The sequence below is a fragment of the Athene cunicularia genome (genome assembly GCF_003259725.1).
Source record: "Athene cunicularia isolate RWA chromosome 5 unlocalized genomic scaffold, athCun1 chr5_part1, whole genome shotgun sequence".
Classification (NCBI taxonomy): domain Eukaryota; kingdom Metazoa; phylum Chordata; class Aves; order Strigiformes; family Strigidae; genus Athene; species Athene cunicularia.
This window is the reverse complement of record NW_020799101.1, coordinates 23,598,413-23,622,319: the sequence shown is the minus strand read 5'-3', so window position 1 is coordinate 23,622,319 and position 23,907 is coordinate 23,598,413. Positions and strand designations below refer to the sequence as shown.

The window sequence follows — 23,907 nt, the reverse complement described above, 5'->3', positions numbered from 1 at the left end:
TTCCAACCTGGTTGGTTCAGTGATTCTATGACTTGGACAGAAATGAGGCTTTCTTTCTTTTTTTTTTTTTTTCTTTTTTCAGTTCTGGGTTTGTTTGTTGTTTTGAGATTTGGTTTTTTTTCCTTTTTTTTTTTTTGTTTTTAATTTTGCTTTTAATTTTGGTTTTCAGAAAATCAAGGCTGTTTTTATTTGTGGCCTTGTGTCTGCTAGTGAGTATGAGAAGGAAAGACCTATGCTGTAGAATGCTTACAGGAAAATTTTGTCGAGTTTTGCGTTTTTGTGAGAAGGTGGAAATGTTTGCTCTGTATTTCACCATATTTTTGAACAAGCCTACCTGTTTTCCACACTTGCTTCTTGCCAGGTGTCTCATGACGCTCTAGTTGGTGATACTTGTCTCTGGAACTTCTTCACAGTGGGAGTGGGTGTAGATAGCTGACTCTTGCAAATGTAGCTAGGGGGAGTACATTATGTGCCCTGACCTGCTGTCGTCAGTGTCTTCAGCTAAGGTTTTTATGAAGGGAGGTCTTTTTTTTCCCGTCTTTTTGCACTGTCATCTTTCTGGAAATTTCAGGAAGAAAGCTATATTGTAGTCTGGGAGGCAGTGGAAAGAGACCACAGGGAAGAATAGGAGACTACAGAAAAACTGAAAGGGAGAAGAAAGGAAAGAGGCAATGAATGGAGATTAATACAAGGTAAAGGTTAGAAAGCAGGAGAAGGAGCATTAAGGAGTCCTGAATATTTTTCTGTCTGTATTCTAAGAATGTGCCTGTTGCCATCTCCCCAGGAGGTTTATGCAGAGCCTTGTGGGGAAGCAACAGTGAATTGCTCCTTTGGATGCTAAGTGTAAAATTAAAGCTGGCAGGGTCTCAGAGCACAAGACTGGGAAGCTAATCACTCCTAATAACATATTGATTTTCACAGATCTCTGGCATTCTGTCAGAGTGGCTTTGAATCAGCACCTGGTTTCTTCCTCTTCCCATCTCCAAGCTAATGGCAATGAAGCTTCTGGCTTTGGGATCACAAATAAATGCCACTCTGGATCTTTTTATCTGTACAAATCTGTAGGTCTCTGAAACATGGTTTCACCCACTGCTCCTATGCAAGTCTCTGTGAGACATCCAAGTATAATAGCTACCCTAAAAGTAGAAGGGTGGAAGTAATGTACATGTATTTTAAACTTGATAACTGCTGCTGCATTTATGGTACTGAACAAAAGCGTTACAGACTCATTGCTGCAGATGGCCAAGGACAAACGAGTGGATGCCTGTATTCAAGCAGAAGTGGCCAGCCCTGGTGCCTAGGAGGCTGAGGTCACCTAGTTGTTGCCAGATTACATTCAACCCTGAGCAGATTTGCTGTATGTGTTGCTCAGCTGTAACATGCCTTCCTCAAGTTCTGGGGAATGTCAGGACAAGGAGATATTTGTATGACAGCTACTAGGCAAAACCTTCCTTTAAAGGGGTATTTTCATAGCTGAAGGGAATGGTCTGCTTGTAAGGAGATGTGCTGAAAAAGTTCTCAGATTCTCCAGATGATGAAGAATGAAATCTCTTTATTTTTAAAGAATGTGAAAGTGCATAGGCAGTCTGAGCTGGGCCAGGCTCAGGTCAGCATAGGGCACACACAAGCACAGAACATCATCATTTCCTATGGTTATGTGGATGCTGTTTCAACTATTTCAGGCTATTTAATTTTATCATCTTGATTGTTCCAAGGATTCATTGCTCCCTGTTTGTAGCAGACTGGCCAGAGAAGGGACAGTAATACCTGATTTAGGCTACCGTGGGATGTCAGTTGAAACACTGTCTAGACTTTCGTGCCATCTTCAGCAATTCTGGGTGTTCTTCAGGTCTTTTTTACATAAGTATAATAATAATGGTTGGGATTTCTTGTCTAAGGACAGTGATTTTTTGGCAGTGAGATCGGAAGGACATGAATTCTTTATGAAGGGAAGAGACTCCAAAGTAAGAAGTGATAGGACAAGAGGAAATGGCCTCAAGTTGTGCCAGGGGAGATTCAGAGTGGGTATTAGGAACAATTTCTTCACTGAAAGGGTTGTAGAACATTGGAACAGGCTGCCCAGGGAAGTGGTTGAGTCACCATCCCTAGAGGTATTTAAAAGACATGTAGATGTGATGCTTAGGAACATGGATTAGTGGTGGACTTGGCAGCGTTTATGGTTGGACTTGATGTTAAAGGTCTTTTCCAACCTAAATAATTCTGTGACAGTTTCAGTTTGTTGTCTTCTAGTGTTTGCAGAAAAACTAGTGTTTCCAAAGCACCTAACACATGGTGCTTTGGAGAAAGAAACAGCAGAGCTGAGGCACTTGTGTCAGCTACTCCCACTCATAGTCCTGATATCTTCCAGCCCCCTTCTCACAGCTATTCAGGCGCTAGGGCAAGCAACTGTTTCATGCAAGGCACATCTGAGCTGAAGGCGTCAAAAGAGCCATTTCATGCTTGACTGCATTTTCTAATACAATCTGCAGAGAGAGAGAGAGGAAAGAGCAAGGAGGGTTTGTGTGTACATACGCGTTGCCTTTGAGTGTATGTATAATATACAGTACATTTAGTTCCAGCTTGCAGCTGTGGGTGGCAAGTAAGAGGTGCAGACGTGAGGAGGAAGGGAATTCTGCTCTGAAAAGAAACCATTCCCCCACCTTGAAAAAGGGGCTTTCTTCTCTGTTTCTTGGCCAAGTAGAGCTGTAAGTCCCCAATGCAGCACTGACAGCTGGTACCCAGAAGGTGTACGTATGGCTGAGTGGGTGTTGCGTGTAGAAAGCTTTGTGTGTACAGACCATGACAGTGTGTGGGGAGTGCAGCTAAGAAAACTGGTGAATAGGGATGCTGTTCAGAGTCATGTTATTTTAATGGTGCTCCCAGAAAAGTGTTCTTCTTAATGGGTTTGTATGTCCCATGACCAGAGAGGTGCTGTATACCAGCTATTAGTCTGGTGGGTCGTTGCACCAGCAGCACAACCACAGTGATCCCCACCAAACATTTTGTAAATGTATACATGTCTCCTCTGTCACTTTATCAGCTTGATACTTATATCCTTATTTATCACTTCATTTGCAACTTTATTTTTCACTGCAGTTCTGTTACTGGCCATTGTGGAGCCAGCCATGGGTCATTTCCAGCATGGGTATATGGCTGTTCCTCAGTCTTCTATCCATCTACCTGCTCTAGCAGCTGACATTTAGGCATTGAGGGGATGTGAGAATTGGCTCTGCCAAGCTTGCTGTTTCCCTCTGGAGGTTCTGCTCCTTTCAGCTTGAGTGGCCTGTCTGGGAAATACGGAACAAAGGGGTTAAACATAAAGAGAACATCTAGGTTCCAAGTATGTATTGTTGCAGTTGATTAAATTAGATGAGGTGTTAGCTTTCTGGGGAATGTGTAGGGTGCCTGGTGAGATTTCCAACCATTTGAGAAAACTGTAGCTAAACTGGATGAGGCACTGGCAAGAGTGCTTTATGGAACAATCCATTCACATGCCTAGGGAGCTGAACAGGCCTTTTTTTTTTTTTTTTTTTTTTTTACTCTGGGATTTTTATATGTAGTTTTGTGGTAGAAATCCTATGTGGAGCAACCTCTACGGTTCTGCCTTTGGTAGAGGTTGGCTATGGGCAGAAGGGAGTCTCTGATTTATATATTAATATATTTATGTAGATTTGTAAATTTTGCAGATGAAAATGTTTTGGAAGATATTCCTGGACTGAAACAATGACTGCCATTGCTGTAGTGGTTCCTGCAGTTCTGTCACAAGACTTTAATTCTACCCCCTTAGAGGAGAGTATCAGTTTCTGCAGAAAAGACCTTGAACAAATAGAAAATGTTAAGTACTATGATTCCTCAGCTGAACATCCCATTTTCTTTGACATCCTCAGAATGACAAAAAAATATAACTTCTTTCCATGCTGATTTTCTTTTTCTTCTTCCTGGTGTTTGTTGTGCCTCCATCCCTGACTTTTCCTGTGTTTGAATGACACTTAAACTTTCAATGGAGTTTGATTTATTCCTTTCTTCTTTTGCATTTGCAGTGCCATCGGTTGTTTCAGCAGAGGTCTACTAACATTAGCTGTTAGTAAGGAGAGGAAAATGTAAAATCACAAACCAGCACAAATATGTAGAAAAGACCTGTTAGAAAGCTTGCTTCATATGGTTGTTTTTCTTTGAAGTACTTGCAATGGAATGAAATTTCTCTCTAAATAAGCAACAGCTCTTAAAAGTACCAGGAATCGGAACTCTGAGCCTTCAAAGGCAAGACTAAATTCTCTAGTAGAAATGTTGTAGACATTGTTTAAAGCAGTCATTACAGGTAGTGCTAGGGAAGGCTAGACTAATGGAGGAGATTGCATTTTCTGGAAGATGTGAAAAACAAGAGGCTTTGCCAGCTCATTATCAAAGGGCTAGTGCTAACAGACTTGTCCTTGGGGATTCTGTCTCCGCGGGTACCTCTGCCTCCATTTGTGGTGAATACCATATCTTTACATTTGCTGTTTATACTTGCTGCATAGGGTTTCTGGATGCAGTTAAACAGTTGCTGTGTTTTTCCCCAGTTACATACCTTTGTGGTGAGTGGTATGGTTTCTGTTAAACACAGTGTGCTATGATTAGATGTCAGAGTTCTTCAGGAGTGAAAATAGCACAGAGGTGTAACTTTTTAAAATTTTTTGCAATTGTTTATTGATTCTTTGCAGAGGCCTCTATCTTGAGCTATGATGGCAGCATGTACATGAAGATCATCATGCCAATGGTCATGCATACAGAAGCAGAAGATGTGTCCTTCCGTTTCATGTCCCAGCGCGCTTATGGGCTGTTGATGGCAACCACCTCACGAGACTCAGCTGACACTCTGCGCCTAGAGCTGGATGGAGGCCGTGTCAAACTTATGGTCAATTTAGGTATCGTATAAAAACATTCCACTGCCCCTTCACTATTAGTTTGGGCTTGTGATTAGTGGTTTTTAAAATAATTTTGTTTAATTTCTGTTGGTTTGATTGGATTGGATTGATTTCTAAAATAACTGCTGAAACCGTCATAATGATATTCTCTTGTGGAGAGGAATCCTCTTCTGCATTGCTGCATGAAGATTTGCTGTCAGTTCTTCGATATGGACAGTGTTGGTTTTTAAGTCTTTAAGTTTTTAAGTTTCCTTTCTTGATCTGGGACTGGTGAGCTCTGTGTGAGACATGCTGCTTGGTCCATCTTTTGATCAGTTACATCCCTCATTCATCCAGCATCACTCAAAACAGTCAAAGCCAAACATGGGAGGGAAGCAAAATGGTTATGGTGGCAAGCAGAAGTCCTGTTGAATCCCATACCCTTTACAGACTTTGGCAGCGTTTGATACAACTTGGTCTATTTTACTAATTCGCTAATTATTTCTATTTTCTAATTGCTCTATGTTTCAGCCTTTAGGACTTCTGATATCTAAAAAAAAGCCTAGGGTTTTTTGATTGTGTCTTTAGTAAAATGAAGGCATTAATAGTAAAATTGCATCCACCACCATCCCAAAGGCTTGTGTTCTGTCTCCTTAGAGTTACACTTTCCCAATAAATAATAAAGAAGACAATTAGAAACAAGTCCAACAGTGACAACAATTAAGAAAAAAATTGGGAGTGAATGTGCTATTAGATTAACCTGAATCCCTTTTCTTGCCAGCCTTTAAATACTGTACTGAATGACAAACAGCCTTTTTAAAGAATGTCAATACATGAGTTGAAGCTTTCTTTCACTTTTCAATGATGCAAATTATTGCTTCGTGTGAATCCAGGAATAGAACTAAGAAGAGATTCTGAGTCAAAGAGGCAGAACTATCATGATAGTCCAAAATGCTAAACCTCTTTTAATATGTAGGGTACTCTATATGAAGATGTGTGCATGGTCTGTGAAAACTTGTCAGCTTTCAAAATTCTAAGCTCCACTGGAACAAGCTTTTGCATTTTTTGAGCTAACAGTATTAGCATCTTCAGAGCCCTGCTGTGGTGGTATCAGGAGCAAACCATGTAGTGGCTTTGTAGAGGGCAAAAAAGGCATTATACACCAATACCTGTATTAATGGTTCTTGTTTTTTAACTCCTAATCTAGCTAGATATGGTAAATTTGTGAAGGTCTTGCTGCACCACAGATAAGCTTGAGTGGTGATTTTAGGGATCCTTGTCCTCTCCTGGGCAATATGTTGTCCAGCAGTTGTCTCCTGAACTATCTTGTATTTTAAAATTGCTTCTACTGTCTTTTTGGCTTTGAAAGTGCAAGTCAGACCCTAATGTCTGCTTTTGGAATAAGAAAGTGAAGAGAACATGTTCATGTCTCTTAAACACAGAGTCTCCATCTAAAGGGCTATAAAACCCCTTGGTTTTTAATAAGAAAATTAAATGAAAAGTAGAAAATGCAGTGTTATAGAGTTCCTGTTTGGAATATATGTATGCGCTCTGCTTAGCTTGACTGTAAAGTACTATTATTATAGAATCATAGAAAAGCCCAGTTTGGAGGGAACCTTGAGAGATCATCTGGTCCAACCTTTCATTGGAAAGGCAACGTAGATGAGATTATCTAGAACTCTGTTCAATCCATCTTGAAACTCTCTACCACATCTCTGAGGAAGTTGTTCCAGTTTACCTAGATAGGAATAAGACAAAAAAATGAAGGAAAAAAAAAAAAAAAAGGCATATATCTATGCAAGCCTACAGATCCCTAAAGCATACCCATCTCATCCACTGCTACAGCAATGCTACAGTCTTAGTGTTGGGGTTCACATTATGTTACAGCCTCCAGAGACAAACAGGAATCATACAGTCTTGTAAGCCTTTTCTGATCACAGAAAACCTGCAAAGCACTGAAATTTTTCTATTTTTCCAAACTGCATATCATTCAAAAGCAATTTTCTCCCCAGTTCACACAGCATCCTGAGTACCATAATATGATAATGCAGGCTGCTAAAGATAGGAAAAAAAAAAAAAAAATTAATCCCTTCATTTTCTTCCTTCCCATTTCTTGTAAGGTACTTGTTAGCAACCTCTTAGTCCTCTAATTTCTAGCCTTATAACAGAATCATAGAATGGTTTCGGTTGGAAGGGACCTTAAAGATCATCTAGTTCCACCCCCCTGCCATGGGCAGGGACACCTTCCACTAGCCCAGGGTGCCCAAAGCCCCGTCCAACCTGGCCTTGAACACTGCCAGGGAGGGGGCAGCCACAGCTTCTCTGGGCAACCTGTTCCAGTGCCTCACCGCCCTCACAGTGAAGAATGTCTTCCTTACATCTAATCTAAATCTGAATCTACCCTCTTTCAGTTTAAAACCATTACCCCTTGTCCTATTGCAACAGGCCCTGATAAAAAGCTTGTCCTCATCTTTCTTACAAGAAGTAAGTACTGGCAGCCGCTATAAGCTCTCCCCGGAGCCTTCTCTTCTCCAGGCTGAACAACCCCAACTCTCTCAGCCTGTCCTCATAAGGAAGGTGCTCCAGCCCCCTGATCAACTTCACGGCCCTCCACTGGACTTGCCCGAGCAGGTCCATGTCCTTCTTATGTTGGGAGCCCCAGAACTGGACGCAGTACTCTAGGTGGGGTCTCACCTAAGCAGAGTAGAGGGGGAGAATCAGCTCCCTCAATCTGCTGGCCGTACTTCTTTTGATGCAGCCCAGGATATGGTTGGCTTTATGGGCTGCAAGCGCACATTGTTGGCTGACATCCAGCTTTTCATCCACCAGTACCTGCAAGTCCTTCTCTGCAGGGCTGTTCTCAATCCCTTCATGCCCCAGCCTGTATTGATACCGGGGTTTGCCCTGACTCATATGCAGGACTTGTTGAAAGGTTCACATGGGCCCATTTCTTGAGCTTGTCCAGGTCCTTCTGAATGGCATCCCATCCCTCAGGTGTGTAAACCTCACCGCTCATCTTAGTGTTGTCTGCAAATTTTCTGACAGTGCAATTGATCCCCCTATGTCATTGATAAAGATATTACAGTACTGGTCCCAGTACAGACTCCTGAAGGAACAGCATTTGTGACCAGTATCCATCTGGACATTGAACTGTTGACCACTACCTTCTGGATGTGACCATCCAACCAATTGCTCATCCGCTGAACAGTCCACCCATCAAATCTGTATCTCTCTGATTTAGAGAGAAGGATGTTGTGAGGGACTGTGTCAAAGGCCTATATCCGAAAACCAGCTTGTCAAATACCCAGGCAAGTCCAACAGAGCAGCTGTGTAGCAATACTCCCCTAAAACCATTCCACAGACTGTACTCTGTGCAGCACTGTGATGATAGCCATCTCTGCCTATATTAACTCTAAGTGAAGGAAAATTTCATAGATTCCAGGGTTTCTGTGAAGAACAACTCAAGAGAGTTGTTCTTACATGTGCAAAGAGAATCTTACACAAAACTCTAGTGCATGTGTACATATATATATGTCTTCATTTTCTTATGATTTAATACAGTTGGTGCCAATAGTCTGACAAAATGGGATTTTTCCCCCCCCCTGTTTCCTTTCTTGGCATTTATTGCTAGCCATTTTCTTCTCAGAGAATAAAATTAATCACTGGAAGACAGGCAGTGGCATGCTTCTGTTGAGGATGTGATGGGGCAGCTGAGTATCTGCTTAGCCCTCCATTACCCCCTTGTAACCTAGGGCCAGTTCTTTTACCTTGTATGCCTTAGTTTCTCTCCTTGTTGAAGAGAGAATACTTCACAGCCTTCCAGGGATGTGGTAGTATTTTCATAAGTGCTTCCTCTATTGATACTCTCACCTGAAAAGTATTACAGCATGAAAACTGCCAGACTTCATAAAAAATTATCACCACTTCTTCTGAGAAAAGTACCACTTGTTTGATTCTGTTATATCTTCAACTTCCTTTAAAAACAATGAGAATAGGGGAAATTGCTCCTTCTGGGTGTTCAGGGATGTCTAGGCTTACACACTATGTGAATATGAGGAGGGTATATTTAGTTTGCCCTGAATATACTTTCAATTTTCTACAACTTACTGTTTGCTTTCCAGTTTTCCTTCTATCGTGCTGGCAGACAGTATTTTCCCCCAGGGCTTGTAAACATTGTGTACCTGATTGGCATTGGTCACTTTTATTATTGGGTTTCTTATGCCATCACCTGGCCTAGAGGTGGACTGTTCAGCTCTTACTATCTGGATTCTAAAAGATGTGGCTAAAGCATTGACATATGGTCTGCACATGTTTGTAAAGAGAAGTGTCATTGATGGTTTAATACAGGGACAAAATCTGTAAATCAAACCCTGTGTTAACTGAAGGCTCATGTTGTGTAGTTGCAGGGACTGGAGCAACGTGTATGCCAGATTTCCCAGCTTTTCAGCTCTAAACTTTTGTGAGGCTGAATCTTCCCCCTAAAGTGTCCACAGGCTGCATGAGTGGAAACCTGTCAACACTCTCCTTTTATGCCTGACTCAACAGAAGTGTAGTTTAGACTAGGAACCTGGATTGAGCTTAAACGCTCCTCTCTTCAGATTTATAAAGCTGTTAGATATATTCCTTGAAACAGTATTTATCAAAATGGCAAAGTTACCTTACTGCTGAAGAAACAGAATTTGAGGAGGAATCACCTTACCAGAGCCATTCATTTTCAGTTGTTTACTTTAAGTCACATCTAACTCTTTAAGGAGACTGTTCATAGCCAAAATGTGACAAATGAGAACCAAATCTGCGTTATCTGATCCTGCCAAAATCCCCTTACCAGTGAGAAACAGTCATCAGTACCACCTCTGAAGACCTGGGTATGCTTGGTGCTGACTAGCTACATGTCAGCATCCCCCAACTGTCTAACCCATGACAGATGTGTGTAAACAAAGACTGTTTTGAGTGGTGGGTTACTTAATTGTGCTTTTCTTATAAGTCATTTAATACTGTTACTAAGAACTGTCTCTTCTCTTCTTTGATCTATTCCATTTGATTACTTACTATCATTTGTGTGGTTATTAAGGTCTTTCCTATGTTTTTTTTTTTTTTTCTTTTTTTTTTAAACTCTTCTGTGTATTTCAGTTGTAAAGCTTTCCCATACCCCATCAGCCATGGTAAATCAAAAGATGGTATTCAACCCTTCAAAGGCCTGAAGCCTGCGGCCCGCACAGCAAACAGCCCTGTGAACAGAGTGTACAGAGCAGCCTGCAGGGGCTGGCATATCCCACGCACCTCCTCAGCACTCAGCGTCCGAACCAAACAGGGGACAGATAGATCCTACAGCAGGTGTGGGTGGGCATGGGAGGCTGGGTGGTTGCTGTAACAGGTGGGAGGGAAAAGAAGAGCAGCGATTAATAATTCTCTAAGAAAGAGGGGTGAGGAAGCTGTTTCAGACCTTTCCCATGTGGGTGCCCAAGGCACTGCAATCTGCATGTTAACAGCACGTCTCACAGTAGTTGAGTATTTGTTGTGTGAAGATGAGAAGTCCAACTGTGATACAGATCTCACTTCTGTTGAGAAGGACTCTGAAGAAAAGGATCTGGAGTGGAAGGAGAGAGAGAGAGAGAAACCACGCAAATCATGGATTGGAACATGCTTTGGAATTTCTGATGCTGAGAATATGTGCAGAAAGGGAAAGAAATGGCTGGTCCAATAGGGAGATCCATCTTCACATTTTTCCTTCCATTGATGAGTGGGAGGGTTATAGTATTATTGACTTTTATTAAAGAATATTTCAGGTTTTTTTCTTCCTGGCCTGGCTTATCTTCAGGTCACTGGTGAATAGAAAAAATACTTCCTGCCTGCTGTTAATCTGAGTCAGTTCTTTTGTAAGGAAGTGTAATCAACCTGCTCGCCTATCTTTTCCCAAGATATCTCCTCAAGGGTGTCAGACATCTTTGCCTCTCCAAAATGCGAAGGTTTTTTTATCATTCCTACACAGAAACTGAGCAGGCACATTTTCTATTTTTCTTTTTTAAATGTATGTGAACTTGTATGCCAAATTTCCTTTTGTGCAAAGCATACACTCAGACCTGCAAGTCTATGCCCATTCACACTTTTTCTCATTAATAAATTTATTTTCTATAATCAGTACATGTAAAGGCCCTTGTTTTTGTTTTTTTTTTTTTGGGTTAGAGACATGCAAAAATATTTGTCAACTGCCAGTTACAGGTGGGTATGCAGTCTGACTGCGTGCAGGTAGAAGACAGGCAAGGAGCCATGCTATATAACATGGGGTAAGAGTGTGCACAGGACCTCATCTGGTTTCCCCATAGGGAGCAATCTAGAATGAGCTTAGAAACAGTCAGGTCCCAATTACTTTTCTTATCCTAGTCTTGGCTTAAACTGATCTTTCATAACCACATGTGGATGCTCATCAAAATGAACAAATACTTTTTCCTCACACAGCAAAGGTGACTTTTTTTCCTGATTCAAGGAAAAAACAGCATGGGGCCTTAGCAATATCAAATATCACTATTTTCAGGCACAAAGATACAAGTGGTAAAAAATACAGGCCTAATTCTTAAGAGTCTTCTGTCTGTTACTAAATATATCTCCATTCAAGCAATGAATCCCTAGCGTTAGCTAATTGCAGTGGAGCTGTTTAATGTTTTGCAAGGAGAGGGTCTTTGGCCCATTTTTCAGGTGAGGTAATCTGGAAAACCTTCCATCTCAGAAGTAAGGAAGCAGCTTCTGGTTTACATTAGGAATAATAATGAAAGAAAGTAAGAAGGTCTTCCCAGCTCATCCTGCTCCCCATGCAGTTAGAGACTGTGTTTTCACTTTACTGCTGTCCTTCACGTTGCTCATCCTGTTGCTGAACTAGGCATACTTCAAAACCTAATGCAAGGGAAAACCTCTTCTGAGTCAGGAATGCATCCATACCTAAATAAAGCAAATCTCATCAGTAGAAGATGGGTCTGAGAGCCCCAGATGACAATTACCAGAAGTCTTATTGCCCTGGGAATCCCAAGCAGTTTTTTTTTTTAAATTCCTGAATTCCCCAGCTGCTGCTGTTCTGAGCACAAAGGCCAGACTAAACCTGCACCTTACTGCCAGGAAAAGTGGTAGTAATCCTCTGCTTTGGATTTGTAGTGTTGTACTAGTTTAGAAGAAAACAGGTATTTTCTTCCTTTCTAAAATCCGATGTAAGAGGGAGAAAACAGCTTCATGAATTAAAGATGGATTTTTATTTTTTTTTTGTTGGTTTGGGCAAGGCTCACAATTGGAAATGAAGGAAATGAACAAAACCCCTGTGCTTGTTCCTTGAAGGTAGTGTGGAGACTATGGTGGTGCTGGTGTAGCAGTGCAGGCAGATGCACTTGCCATGTGGGATCCCCACTGACCCAGCTGGACTAAGTCTGGTTTGGGAGCTGGTTCTTCTGGAGTATGCTTGGGTGTTTCTGCCTGGGACCCTATTGCATAGTATTGCCTTTGTGCTCAAAGAGTCTGGAGATCTAATAGCACCATGGTAGTTGTCAGAGCAATGCCTTCAGTGGCCCAGTCTCTCATTGTCCTTTGAAATAGGAATCTAGCAGCCATGATAAGGGCTACACTGGTTTTCAGTTTGAAACATCAATCCCTTCACCTGGAGCAGTCAGTGACAGCCTGAATGTTGCTGAGGACCAGCCATGTTTCCCTTTCCAGCACACTTACTGTTTAGCCCATAAGAAATTCCCTCTTGTTCCAGCTGTAACAGTTCTCTTGATCTCACTTGCTTGCAGTGAGACTTGGGAGTCTCTCTCACTCTTGCTCTCCCTATCCATCAGGTCACAGAGGGAAGTTTGCCAGCATGTACTTCAGAGTTTCCCCTACTCTACCTAACTCCTAGAAGGGATATAGCCACCACTGTATGGTGATTGTACCAATTGCTCCAGGGCTGTTTGCTCCCACTTTTCTGTTGCGGTTGACGACACATGACAAACCTAATCGCACAAAACCAAACCCAGATTTTCTCAAGAGAAGTTCTGCTTGAAAACAGACTCTCTCTGGCTATGCTGCTCCTGATTGGTGTGTCCTTGCTCATTACAGCTCTTTATTTATAGACTCTTATTCTTTCCCCTCTTTCATTTTTCAAGAACTACATTTAGTTTCAGCAGCTGAAATAATTTTCCTACATCTGTTTGAGTAAACATAAAATTTGTCCAGTTAAGCAGCAAACTGCATTATATTTCTCTGCCATTCTGTATAATCTCCCTTGCTGGGCCATACCTCTCTAATAAATACAACTATCCCTGTTGGTCAAAGCTTCAGTTGTCCAGTCAGCATGTCCAGTAGAATGGTGCTATTATTCTTGGCCTTGATTTCCTGAGAGAAGGTCAACATGGCCCAAGATACGTAGTAGCAGTGGTATGACAGTTCTTGCCTATGTCAGACACGACAGTAATGGATGTTCACAAGGCTGTAAGTAGGCATTTATAAATGAAGGATCCTCTTTTGGGTCATATCCTGAGATATGCTGAGCATTAATGTGTTAAATGAGAGAAGCAATGCTCAGAAGCCCTCTAGCTCAGCTGCCTCACCTCAACTCGTTTTCTTTGTGCAGACTTCTCAGTTACCATTTATTAGATTCCACAAACATAACTCTTTTCTTTCCATGTACCCCTCTTTCTCCCTCCCTTGCCTAGAACCTCTAAATGAAGCAGGGCCAGCAAATGTTCCCAGGTCTGCCACTTCACTGTCCATTTCGTCTTCTTCCTGAACGTTAGGAGCGTCTGATTCAATCTTAGTGTTCAGACAGCAAGACGAGATTGGGCTCTGAGGAACTGGCAGGGCTGGGGACCTTTGACAGAAATCCCCCTTCCCCATTCCAAGCAAAAAAAAACCCAAAAGTATTCCCAACCTCCAGAACTAGCTGAAATCTGGGCTGGGCGTTCGTGCGGTTAGCTGTTTGCAAGTGGCCATTTTATGATAGGACACAACTGGGCAGTATATTAACCCTTTCCTCACCTGAATGGACAGTGTCAAATGTGTCTGTGCACATATTAAAAAGTGTTCTGGGCTAGCATTGGGGGAATAAGAAGAGGGTCTGTCTTTGGGAGAGCTGGAAAGGGTTAAATATTGTGCCAATGAATCTCATAGGCTGATTTTACAGGTATTCTGTGTTGGACAGATGGTGTATTTATGCAATAACAATATGAATTAATTCAAAAGAAACCAAGTGTAAAGGTTGACTTTGAGCTTCAAGCTTCTTAGAGAAATTGGTAAAGGTCTTTAAAAAGCAAAATGACACTGGAGTATGACTTGCATCTTGAGGGAGATTTTTGTGCCTTAATTATTAATTTTTTCATTGTAATTCACATCAGTTCATGGTCTGGAGTAGAAGATACTCTTAGATACACAGGCTTCTATAAAAAGAAAATAGCTTTCTGTGTCAACATGTGGATATATATGTATATTAGTATATCTCTCTATACATATGTGTATATATATATATATGTATGAGTATATATATATATATATATATTTATGTAACAGATACTTATGTAGAATATACTGTACATATAAACCCACTCCTGAACTTGTACAGACTCTATATAAGTATAAAATGGCCACATATCTTTGCGTGTGTCTGTCCCCGGAAGGGTGGACTGATTGTTTTTGGATGTCTGCAGCTGTTACCTTGAAGGATGCAATTTCATCTTTCATTTATTTTTCCCCATCTAGACTGTATCAGGATAAACTGTAACGCCAGTAAGTTTTCCCTCAAGTTTCATTTTGTTCTCTTTCTATATATATTAAAATAACTTTATTTTCTTTGCTGTTTTATAAGCTGTTTTTCTTTTCTTTCCTTTTTTTTTTTTTTTCTTTTCTTAAAAAAAAACCCCATCTGAAATTGAAGGGTTGGGTGGAATATGATGCTGGGGGGAGGAGGGAAGACCTTATGGTGATTGTATGTGAAAATTTTGTGTTAGGTTTCTCCAAGGAGGAGATGAATTGTTATTTCATAGCTTTGCAGAAGAGCACCTGAGGAACCTGATGAGCTGATATTATATTTCACTGGTAACCTGTTGTCTTTATGAAAACTTTTAAAGAACCACATAAGAATAACAACAGGTACTGTATGCACTTCTCCACTACAAAAAAAAGGCATGCATATTCAAAAAACAAAACAAAACAAACCCACCTCAAACTCTCACTTTATTTCAGAATGGTGACGACTTAACCTGGTATTTATTCAAAGTCATTTTTATTTGGGTATAGAAGAAGGAAAAATTAGATCTTAGCTTTTGAGTATATTATCGGAGTTCTGTGATAAGTTTTTATATAGTGTTTACCACTCCTGGGTTTCTACAGTAAACTCCAGTTGAATCTTTGGGTTACTGAAGATCCCTTTCAGTCTGTAAAAGCAGGGAAGAAGGCTTATAAAAATCTCTGAAAAATAATAGTGAAAGATCATGTCTAATTCTAGACTGATTGAGGAAACAAAATCTTTTCTGTTCTAGTTCAAAGAGCTGGTTGATGTAGGACTCAAAAGTAAAAAGCACTTCCCAAAGAATGGAGCTGTTTAACTCTCAGGTGTTCTTTGAGGCTTATCTTACTTGAAACCAGATTCCTGAACTGGCAGATCCTCTGTGTTAGATTTTATATGGAAAGATGTATGGAAGGATAAACACCACTTTGGAAATGCTATAAGGGATTAAAAGATGAGGATGGTCCTGTGTGTTTTCTAGAGGCAGTGGTCTTTTTGCTCACCAGTGAGCCATATCCAAGCTAGCAGGCAGGTGGAAAGAAGTGTGTTGTAGCCCCAAAAGCAAACATAGAGCTTTCAGGTGGCAGAGCTAAATGGAGCAGCACCAAGAGAATCTTACTGTAAAGCAGTTTCTTAACAGCTTTGCCATGATTTTGGACTAAGAGTAGGTTTGTAGTCTTAGACAGCAGAGAGAGGTTTGAGATTTTCCCCCATGTACAATATTTGCAAAATTTAAGAGGTTCTCTGTGTCTGCAAATAGAAAAAAAAACCAAAACAAAACCCACACATAAGCAGATAATAGATCAGCTTTCCCTCTTGGTCACTGCCAGCTGATTGAGATCCTACTTTGCAGGGAAGTGGAAGCAATTAGTTTCTTGTCCTTGGGAAGTGGTCCCTGGGAGCTTGTAGCCAGGGACAAGCCAAAGCATTGGTCGATGTGTGATTATTCCAGCTGTGAGCCCTTATATGTGAGCCCTGATATGTGAGCTTGATTGTGAGTTCACAACATCAAGAACTGCAGCCTTCTTCAGCCCTTTTGCAGGGCTATGTGGGATTAGTCCCGTATGACTCAAAGCTTGAACCTGTTGTTGAATTCCTTTTGCTCTTCGAAGTTTTAACACTGTTTTTCTTTCAAGATAGAGTGGGTAATAGGAAGAAGTGTCTTGAGTCTCTGTTAGCTGAGATTGACAGTTTTTACCCAGCAGTGCTGAGGACATTTGCATAAAAATAGGATATTTTTCTTTGTAAGAGTTCATGTGCTCCTGTTGCTTAGGCACCTGTAACTCTGTCTAAACACTTGTGCCATAGTTCTTGTTGATGTGTATCATCTGAGCATCCATATAATTTCCTCTGGTACAGGACAACAATCTGGTGGTGTTACCATCTTCAACTTTTAATGACAGTTGGCTGTTAAAAGCTTAGCTATGGAAGACTATCTTCAGGTAGGAAATCATCTTAAGTAGCAAGGAGTAATGGTCTGTTTTTCATGCAAATCAAAATCTAGCAGTAATTGGGAAAAACATTCAAAAAAGAAAAAGAGGGGAAAGAGAATCCTATAATCAGAGCAGTGGGAAGACAGTCTGAATCCAATGCTTTTGTTAGTTTCCCCATAGGCATCAAAGTACCTTGATTCATTTTGCTTCCATGCATTTTTAATAATTGAGCCTGTTGCATTTTTAAATACAGCCTTCCTCTGAAGGTTTGTATTTATTTATTTATTTTAAACACTTTTGATTTTCCTAATTTATTTTTTATGATACTTCACTGAAAATTAACAACCCTCCAACACCTTGTTTTGTTGCTGCCTGTTGCAATGACTCTGGTCATCTGTCTTGCTTTCTTGAAGAGAATCTGCTGAGAACTGATTGATGAAAACCCATATATTCTTGCATGAATAAAATGTGGTTAGGCAGGAGCAGACAAAATATCACTTCACTGTGCAGAGGGAGTTATTCCACATACAGATGGGTCTGCCAGAGTCTGTTGGAATGGTCAGAAGTGTTTTAAAGTAACTTGACAAATGGGATTCCCAATCAGTTGAAGGGTTTCAGGTCAAGCAGTCACCATTGCTAACTGAATAGAAGGGACCTGGTGCATGGCTTTAAAGGTAAACAGAGCTGTACTTTTGGGGTCTTGTGTAATGTGTAGGTTAAAGAGCCTACTGCAGCAAGCACTGAAGCTCATGCTGTTTGAGAGTCTAGTATATTTTCCCAGGTAAGCATTTAATTTTCTATATACTTGCTCTTAATTTTCATTTAAGAATTGAGGGCTTTTTGCTTGCATGTTTTTGAGTTGTTATATATCTGATGCAAAATACTGTCTTCTATTTCTTCTGTACATTATCACTGTTTCTCATCACTGTCATATCTCATAGTTCTGAAATGGAAGATTGACATCATTTCCTAGAATAGGAACGTATTTTACTTTTTCTGTATTTATTTTAATACTCATCTCATCCTCTCCTTTCACTCTTGAAGATACCTAAACTGTTCTTACCTGTTTCTGCACTGACAGTTTGAATTTAGAAGGACCTAACAGTGCTGCTGCTTACAAAGGTGTAACTGGGTAGTAACTCTCTTTTCCTCAGAGTGTAAAATCAGCACAACCAAAAGCAGGATCCCAAAATACACTGCATGAAGGTGCACTGAATGATTCATCAACATAAAGCAGACATACACATAACACAATTTTGTTGGCTGGGTTTATGAGGAAAATAAGTATAAATATCCTTATATTTTTGCATAGATATATTTTTGGTTTTTAAATAGGATTTCCTAAAGAAGAGTAGCTCTTTGATCCTTCCCCTTTAAACTGTTTCTTAAAATACGTAGTTCACTTTAAAGAAAATTAAAGTTGTTGTGATAGTTTTATAGTTTGTGTCATAAAATCTGGCTTTCTGCTTTTTTTTCATTTTTTTCAAAGGCATCCAGTCCTTAATTTCTTTCTAGGATACTGATTGTATTATTTTTCTTGGCCTAGTTCTCTCTTCTTCTCCCAAACCTTTTACGTGGTGTGTCAACAGTCACATAGTTTGATACTACCTTCATGAGAAGTTTGATCTTCCAAAAGTAGCTGCCTTTGAGACAGTGAATACTTATGTCTTATCACTTACTGTTTCATAATGAGCCCTTCTCACTAAAACATACCAGACAATCCGTTACCTATTTTCATGTCACTTGTGAAGCCTCGGCAAATCCTGATCCTCTTCTCTTACCTGTTGCTAAAAGCACATATAGAAGAGGTTGAAAAATCACAGGCTCATCACTGCTAGTTGATCCTGTGTCTCTATGAGGCTCTACAGTTAGTATGTTGTTTGAGATCCAGTTAAATTTGGATGATAGAAGACAGCTAGAATATGAGATTGGTTCTCCCGTCTCAGTTGCCATGCTTACTGTATTCAGTGCCTTAATTCAATGCAATGTTAATGTTTCATTTTAGTAAGTGCCACTGCCACAGCATAAAAACCAAACCTATGATGTGTAACTGTCTGGGAGAGGCTTAAAGTTTTCTTTTTCCATATCTTCATAAGTAAATAGGAAGCCATGCTAACTCTAATCTAATCAAAATGTTGTAAAACCAAGTGCACTTATCTGATTCCTAGTGATGTTGCTGTCATTTTAATAAAAGCTTAATAGTACTCTAACATGAAAACATTATTTGGAAAGTGAAGAGGTATGATTAAACATACACATCATATTTGTGACTCTAGTATCTCCTGACTCCATTTAAACATAATCACGAAGAAATGAATGCTTATGCAGTCAAAAAGTGACGAGTCATTAGTATGTCATATTGTAATGGTGAAAGCAAAGCTGGTGTCTGTAGCATCTGTACAGCCTAGCTGAGACCAATCTCACCTGTGAGCAGACTCAGACTCTGGGTCCTGGTCTGGCTTCATGCTGCTGCTGCAGTGCAGAAGGGAAGGGAGCAAACCTGTCTTTGGAAGGTTTTTCATTCTGTCAGATGATGAAACAGCAGTCCTCCCATGTATTTTGTCAGATATCAAACTAAGAATTCTGTTAGAGTAAAACATACCATGCTGGATCTAACAGCCTGAGAAAGGTGAGGCTACTCCTGCTCCCTGTTCCCTGTAGTGAGGTTGAAGATGTATTCCTGGCAGGCACTTTGTTAGTGATCACACACTTGCAGGTCTGCTCTCATTCCAGTCTCTGGCAGCATGTACAGGCCCTCTGACCCATGGTCTGACTCTAGTTGCTGCACTCAGACCCTTGTACACCCTCATGCGCACAGGATAGAGACCCATAGAATAGTTAAAAAGGAGTTTAATATGAAGACAGTGGGACAGACAGCACTGATCAGGCACAGGACCCAGCCAGGTCCTGTAACCATGCTTGGACACTTGAGGATTATGGCTTTGCTGGGACAGCCCTGGGAGAGGCCTGGACAAGGTGTTCATTCCCCAGGGGTCTTTGATTTCTGTTCCCACCTGCCACTGTGCCTCTGTGTTCCTCTGGGCTTGTGCAGATGGGCCTCTGAGGGGCTGATGGCCCCTGTGATGGGCCTGGATGTAACTCAGGAAGACATTATTTGGGCTCCTCTTCCTGCTGCTGTCTCTCTGAGCTCCTTTGTGGGCATTCAGATCACATAACCTGTGGGTGTGCACATCACACAGGAGCTTTATCACATAACCCAATAAATTCCTTTTCCCTGTGGCAGCTACTACAAAGTGAAGTATTTTGTCTCAGACTTGCTTGATTCAAGTCCACTCCAAGTTCCCAGTGGGAAAAAACCTCTTGACTTAAGATCTCAAATCAGAGGTTGCTTGGTACCCCTACAAAGTAAAATAGTGCTTCTGAGCTTGTTATAAAAAGGTAGTGACAAAGTCCATGCAGTTACCAGTTGCAATGGAGAGGACAAGACCCTTTGGGACTGGGTTCCACATGGACATCCATCTAGGCGAGGGGAAAGAGATGAAGCATATACAAGAAGCTGTTCTGCTTCAGTGCCCTCTAGACAATATGTCTTCTGTAGATTAGATTCTGTAATTGCCAGAATATCCACTTTGTTCTTTTATTCAAAGAACATTGGTACAAAACTGGAAACTCATGCTTTAGGATCTAGGAGGAAGTGTGTATTTTATATGTAATTAATTTTGCCTGAGAAAAACCCAGAGAGAGCATCTCTAATGAGACTTTAAACAGTTAAAAAGCAAACACCAATCAGCACAAACACCGCTTGCTATGTTGGGTACTACCTTATAAGTAAATTTAAGGCCAAATCAGTGAGCCTTAAGGCTCAGCAGGTACTGGATAAGGAGTGACTGGTAAAGAGGCTCTAGTGATTTGCTTTATTGGGTGCAGAACACTGGTTGTAATGAGCACAAGCTTTTCACAGTGACTTTAATCCTCCTAATCCAGACAGTGACATGAAGATTAAGGTTTTGGCATAATTAATTAACTTCTGCAATCCTAAACTGCAGTTTGCAATATCACAAGGTCCCTGCATCCTAGAATATTTCAGGGGACATAAATCTGGACTACAAATGCAAGTCTATGTTTACTAGACTTCAGCTAGCCTCAGCTCTTAGCAGCAGTTAGCCTTCATCTTTCAGCTTAATACTGTCACATCCTTTGAAAGTCTCTAGTCTGACTCTTCAGTTCTAGTGCTCCGGGAGACACTTCAGCAGGTCTTCTAAGGTCATCCGTTTGAAGAGATGGCGCTGTTGAAAGCAGAGCTTGGCAGAATGCATTCTGTGTTATTTTTAACTAAATTGCTGTGGTGGGACCTAACGGGAAAGGAGACTAACCGTGGAAACTCAGCAATCATCTGTCGGGAGTCAATGAACCGCTTTTGGAAAACAGCTATGCCAGTTTACTGGCTATTGTTCCCACCCCAGCAGCTTTTCTTGACTCCTCACCACTTCTTGAAAGATTGTCTTTGTGCTGTACATTTTTATATATAGAATTTTCAATTCCTGTAGCCTCTGACTCCTTCCATGGTATTATAACTTAAAATGAGAACTGTTGTGAAGGGAGCAGAGTCAAAACAACCATATCAATCACCCTGTCAGTCACTAAGCTAGATATGGATTACTTAATGTTAGAAATTCCAATTAAATATTGGGATTCTGGGTGCTATAACAAAGATTATGGAATATGAAAAGCTTAGGTATGGGGTTTGGTTTTGATTTTTTTTTTTTTTTTTTTTTTCCAGAGGAGAAAGATTCTTTGGGTGAACCTTGGAGTAAACTAGGAAGAAGTTTGTGGGTAGGATAACTTTTGATGTCATGTGATGCTGGTTTTTGTTTTAATCATACATTGAATTAACTAGTTGCTGGTCAGAAATATTTTTCTCTTATCCACCACTTTTTATAATATGAACTTCCTTTCTCATGTGTAGTTGGGGAAAAACAGAATGTCTTGATTCCTTTCCTGTTGCAGTGTTTGCAGGATCTCAGCCAGGATGCTTGGGGGAAAAAGGCCTTGACAGAAAAACTTGTATACTTCTCTGTTATTTTGGCCATTTTCTCTGTATAAATTGGTTTCTGTTCCTTTCAGGTCAGCTGTAATCATTTGCACTTCCCTCAGTGGTTTGGAGGTGGCTAAGCACTACACAGCTGCTCACTCACTCTGCCACAGTCTGTCCATCAACACTGTTTTGCTCACAAATCCAAAACATAGCACCATGCACGCCCCTATGAAGAAAATTAACTCCTAGCCAGACACAGTACACTCAGGAAGCAACTGTAGCCTTCAAAGTTTGTGGACATTGTGCTATAACACTGAAAAAGGCAGTGCTTTTGCTGCCTTCCAGTGAAATAGAGGGCCAAAAGTAGACTGAAACAGTGTCATCTATGGTGTGCAGGCATTGAGTATTTGGTCATTTCTTTTTCTGTTTCATTGATTTTCCTTTTCCTACCCAAGGCAGTCTGAGGAAACAAGCTGTGTGAGTGGTTATATCAGGGAGCTATGTAGCAGTACTAAATGTATGGTTTCCAGGGTTAAGATGTGTCAGGCTGTTGACCATCTTAAAATCAAATGAGGACTGTGTTAGGACTTAAATACTGGATACTGTTTCCATGAATAAATAGTGAGAAGGTTGATAATGATAGAGAAAAGTTGCCTTTCCACAGCTGGGAGATTTTTCCACACTTAAGAGTTCTTACACCACCCACCTATTTCAGCGGTGACTACTACTGTCCTTCTGCCACCATGACCCATGACTACTACTGTCCTTCTACCACCATGACCCATTACACTGCCTGTATTTTGCACTGAAAGGCTGATTTGTCTGGCAAAACGAACTACTGCTAGAAAATTTCTCTCAGGGAGCAAAGAACTGCAGTTGCACACAGGTGCTTGAGGAATAAAATAGAAGTTTACTTTAAAAATATCTTTTGGTGCTTCTGTGCTTGAACACTGGCCTCTCTGAAATGAGCTGGGGAAAGGTGAGCTGCAGGTTTGCAGTCTGCCTCTGAAAAAAGCACCTTAGAAATATTTACTGTTTGTGCAGGGACAGAATGAGTCAGAGAGACCAAGAACCCTTCTCCCAGAGAGAGTCTCACTTGGTCAAGCTGGTACACACTGGTGTATGATGTATATGGCAAGCTTCTATGACTACTGCTTTTCTGGAAACTTGCCCCTAGCACACCTTTTGGCAGTGATATCTTCTTTTCTAATTGCTTATCTTCTCTCAAGAAAAGTTGATTCTTGAGGTTTCAGGGCCAAGGAAACAATTGTTGACATCTTGCTTCTCTTGTGCATAGGGAATGCAATGCATGGGAAGACTCGATACCACAAGGAACCTGGCCAAAACACCACAGATGTGTTTCATTAGTGGTGAAGATTTTTTATATCATCATAAACCGTTTTCTAGGTAGTGGAAAATGCAATATGCGGAACATTTTCATTCTGAGTGTGAAAAGTTAGAAACCCTGAGAGAAGTTCTCAAGTAATTTTCCCAGTTAAATATCTTTCTGATTTGTGTCACTTCAGTGGTTTCTGTATTAAACAGTCATGCATGCACATTTCATTATGGAAAAATGGCTTTTTCCTCTTGGTGAATTTCACAGTATCCAGGCCTGATCATGAATTGAAGGTCAAATCACCAAGTACAATTTTAATCATCCAAGGGTATCTTATTATTTTTGTTTGCTCAAGAATTTGAAGTAGAGAATCACCAACAAGCTTAGAAAAAAAACCCAAAACAACAGGGAAGTTGTTATGATAATTAACTGTTATTGCAAGAGTAGGTTCAGGTAAGGGTTTAATTGTGTTTTAAGAAACCGTTTGCATGCTGACATCATTTCGATTAGTGTGTCAAATATCATGTAACAACTCTGAGTCAACTTCAATACAAGAAAGGAAGGGAAGAAGCATATCTGTAGGTGACCACTGAGGTTTTGGCCAATACAGTTGGCCAAACTATACACTGGTAGTTACCATTATAATATAACAGTAATTACATACACACTAATTACATTGTTACCATAGTCTATTCTGCCACGGCTTTGCTCTCTCTCATGAAAATATCAGTTGTAGTCCTAGAATTGCCAACATATTGATGTGTGGTAACATCACTGCTTTTTTTTTTTTTTTTTCTTCCCTCCAATGGGCAGAAAATTACCCTCATTTAGTTCCACATTTTGTTATACTAGGAAGAGTGTAAGTTTGTTGCTTCCAGTTTATTATATTATGGTATTTTGCTACTTAGGATCATTTTAGATTAAGGGAAACTTTCATTGCCATTGAAAGCGGTGCCAATAAAATTGACGAGTTCTCATTGTAATCAAAGTTTATAATATTTCTCTCATTGGTCACACTT

At 40.5% G+C, this 23,907-nt stretch overlaps 1 protein-coding gene across 24 annotated transcripts in view; it reads left to right on the top strand.

The window, feature by feature from the left end:
* The window catches only part of NRXN3 (neurexin 3), a 991,793-nt gene that overhangs the window by 328,124 nt on the left and 639,762 nt on the right, over nucleotides 1–23,907 (top strand). For 20 of the 24 annotated variants that reach the window (XM_026849892.1, XM_026849889.1, XM_026849878.1 and 17 more), the window contains 2 exons: nucleotides 4,701–4,904; nucleotides 14,598–14,624. In XM_026849892.1, coding sequence (XP_026705693.1) covers nucleotides 4,701–4,904; nucleotides 14,598–14,624 — 231 coding nt within the window. The remainder of the gene's footprint in view (nucleotides 1–4,700; nucleotides 4,905–14,597; nucleotides 14,625–23,907) is intronic. The other 4 variants (XM_026849875.1, XM_026849888.1, XM_026849886.1 and 1 more) reach the window with 1 other exon arrangement.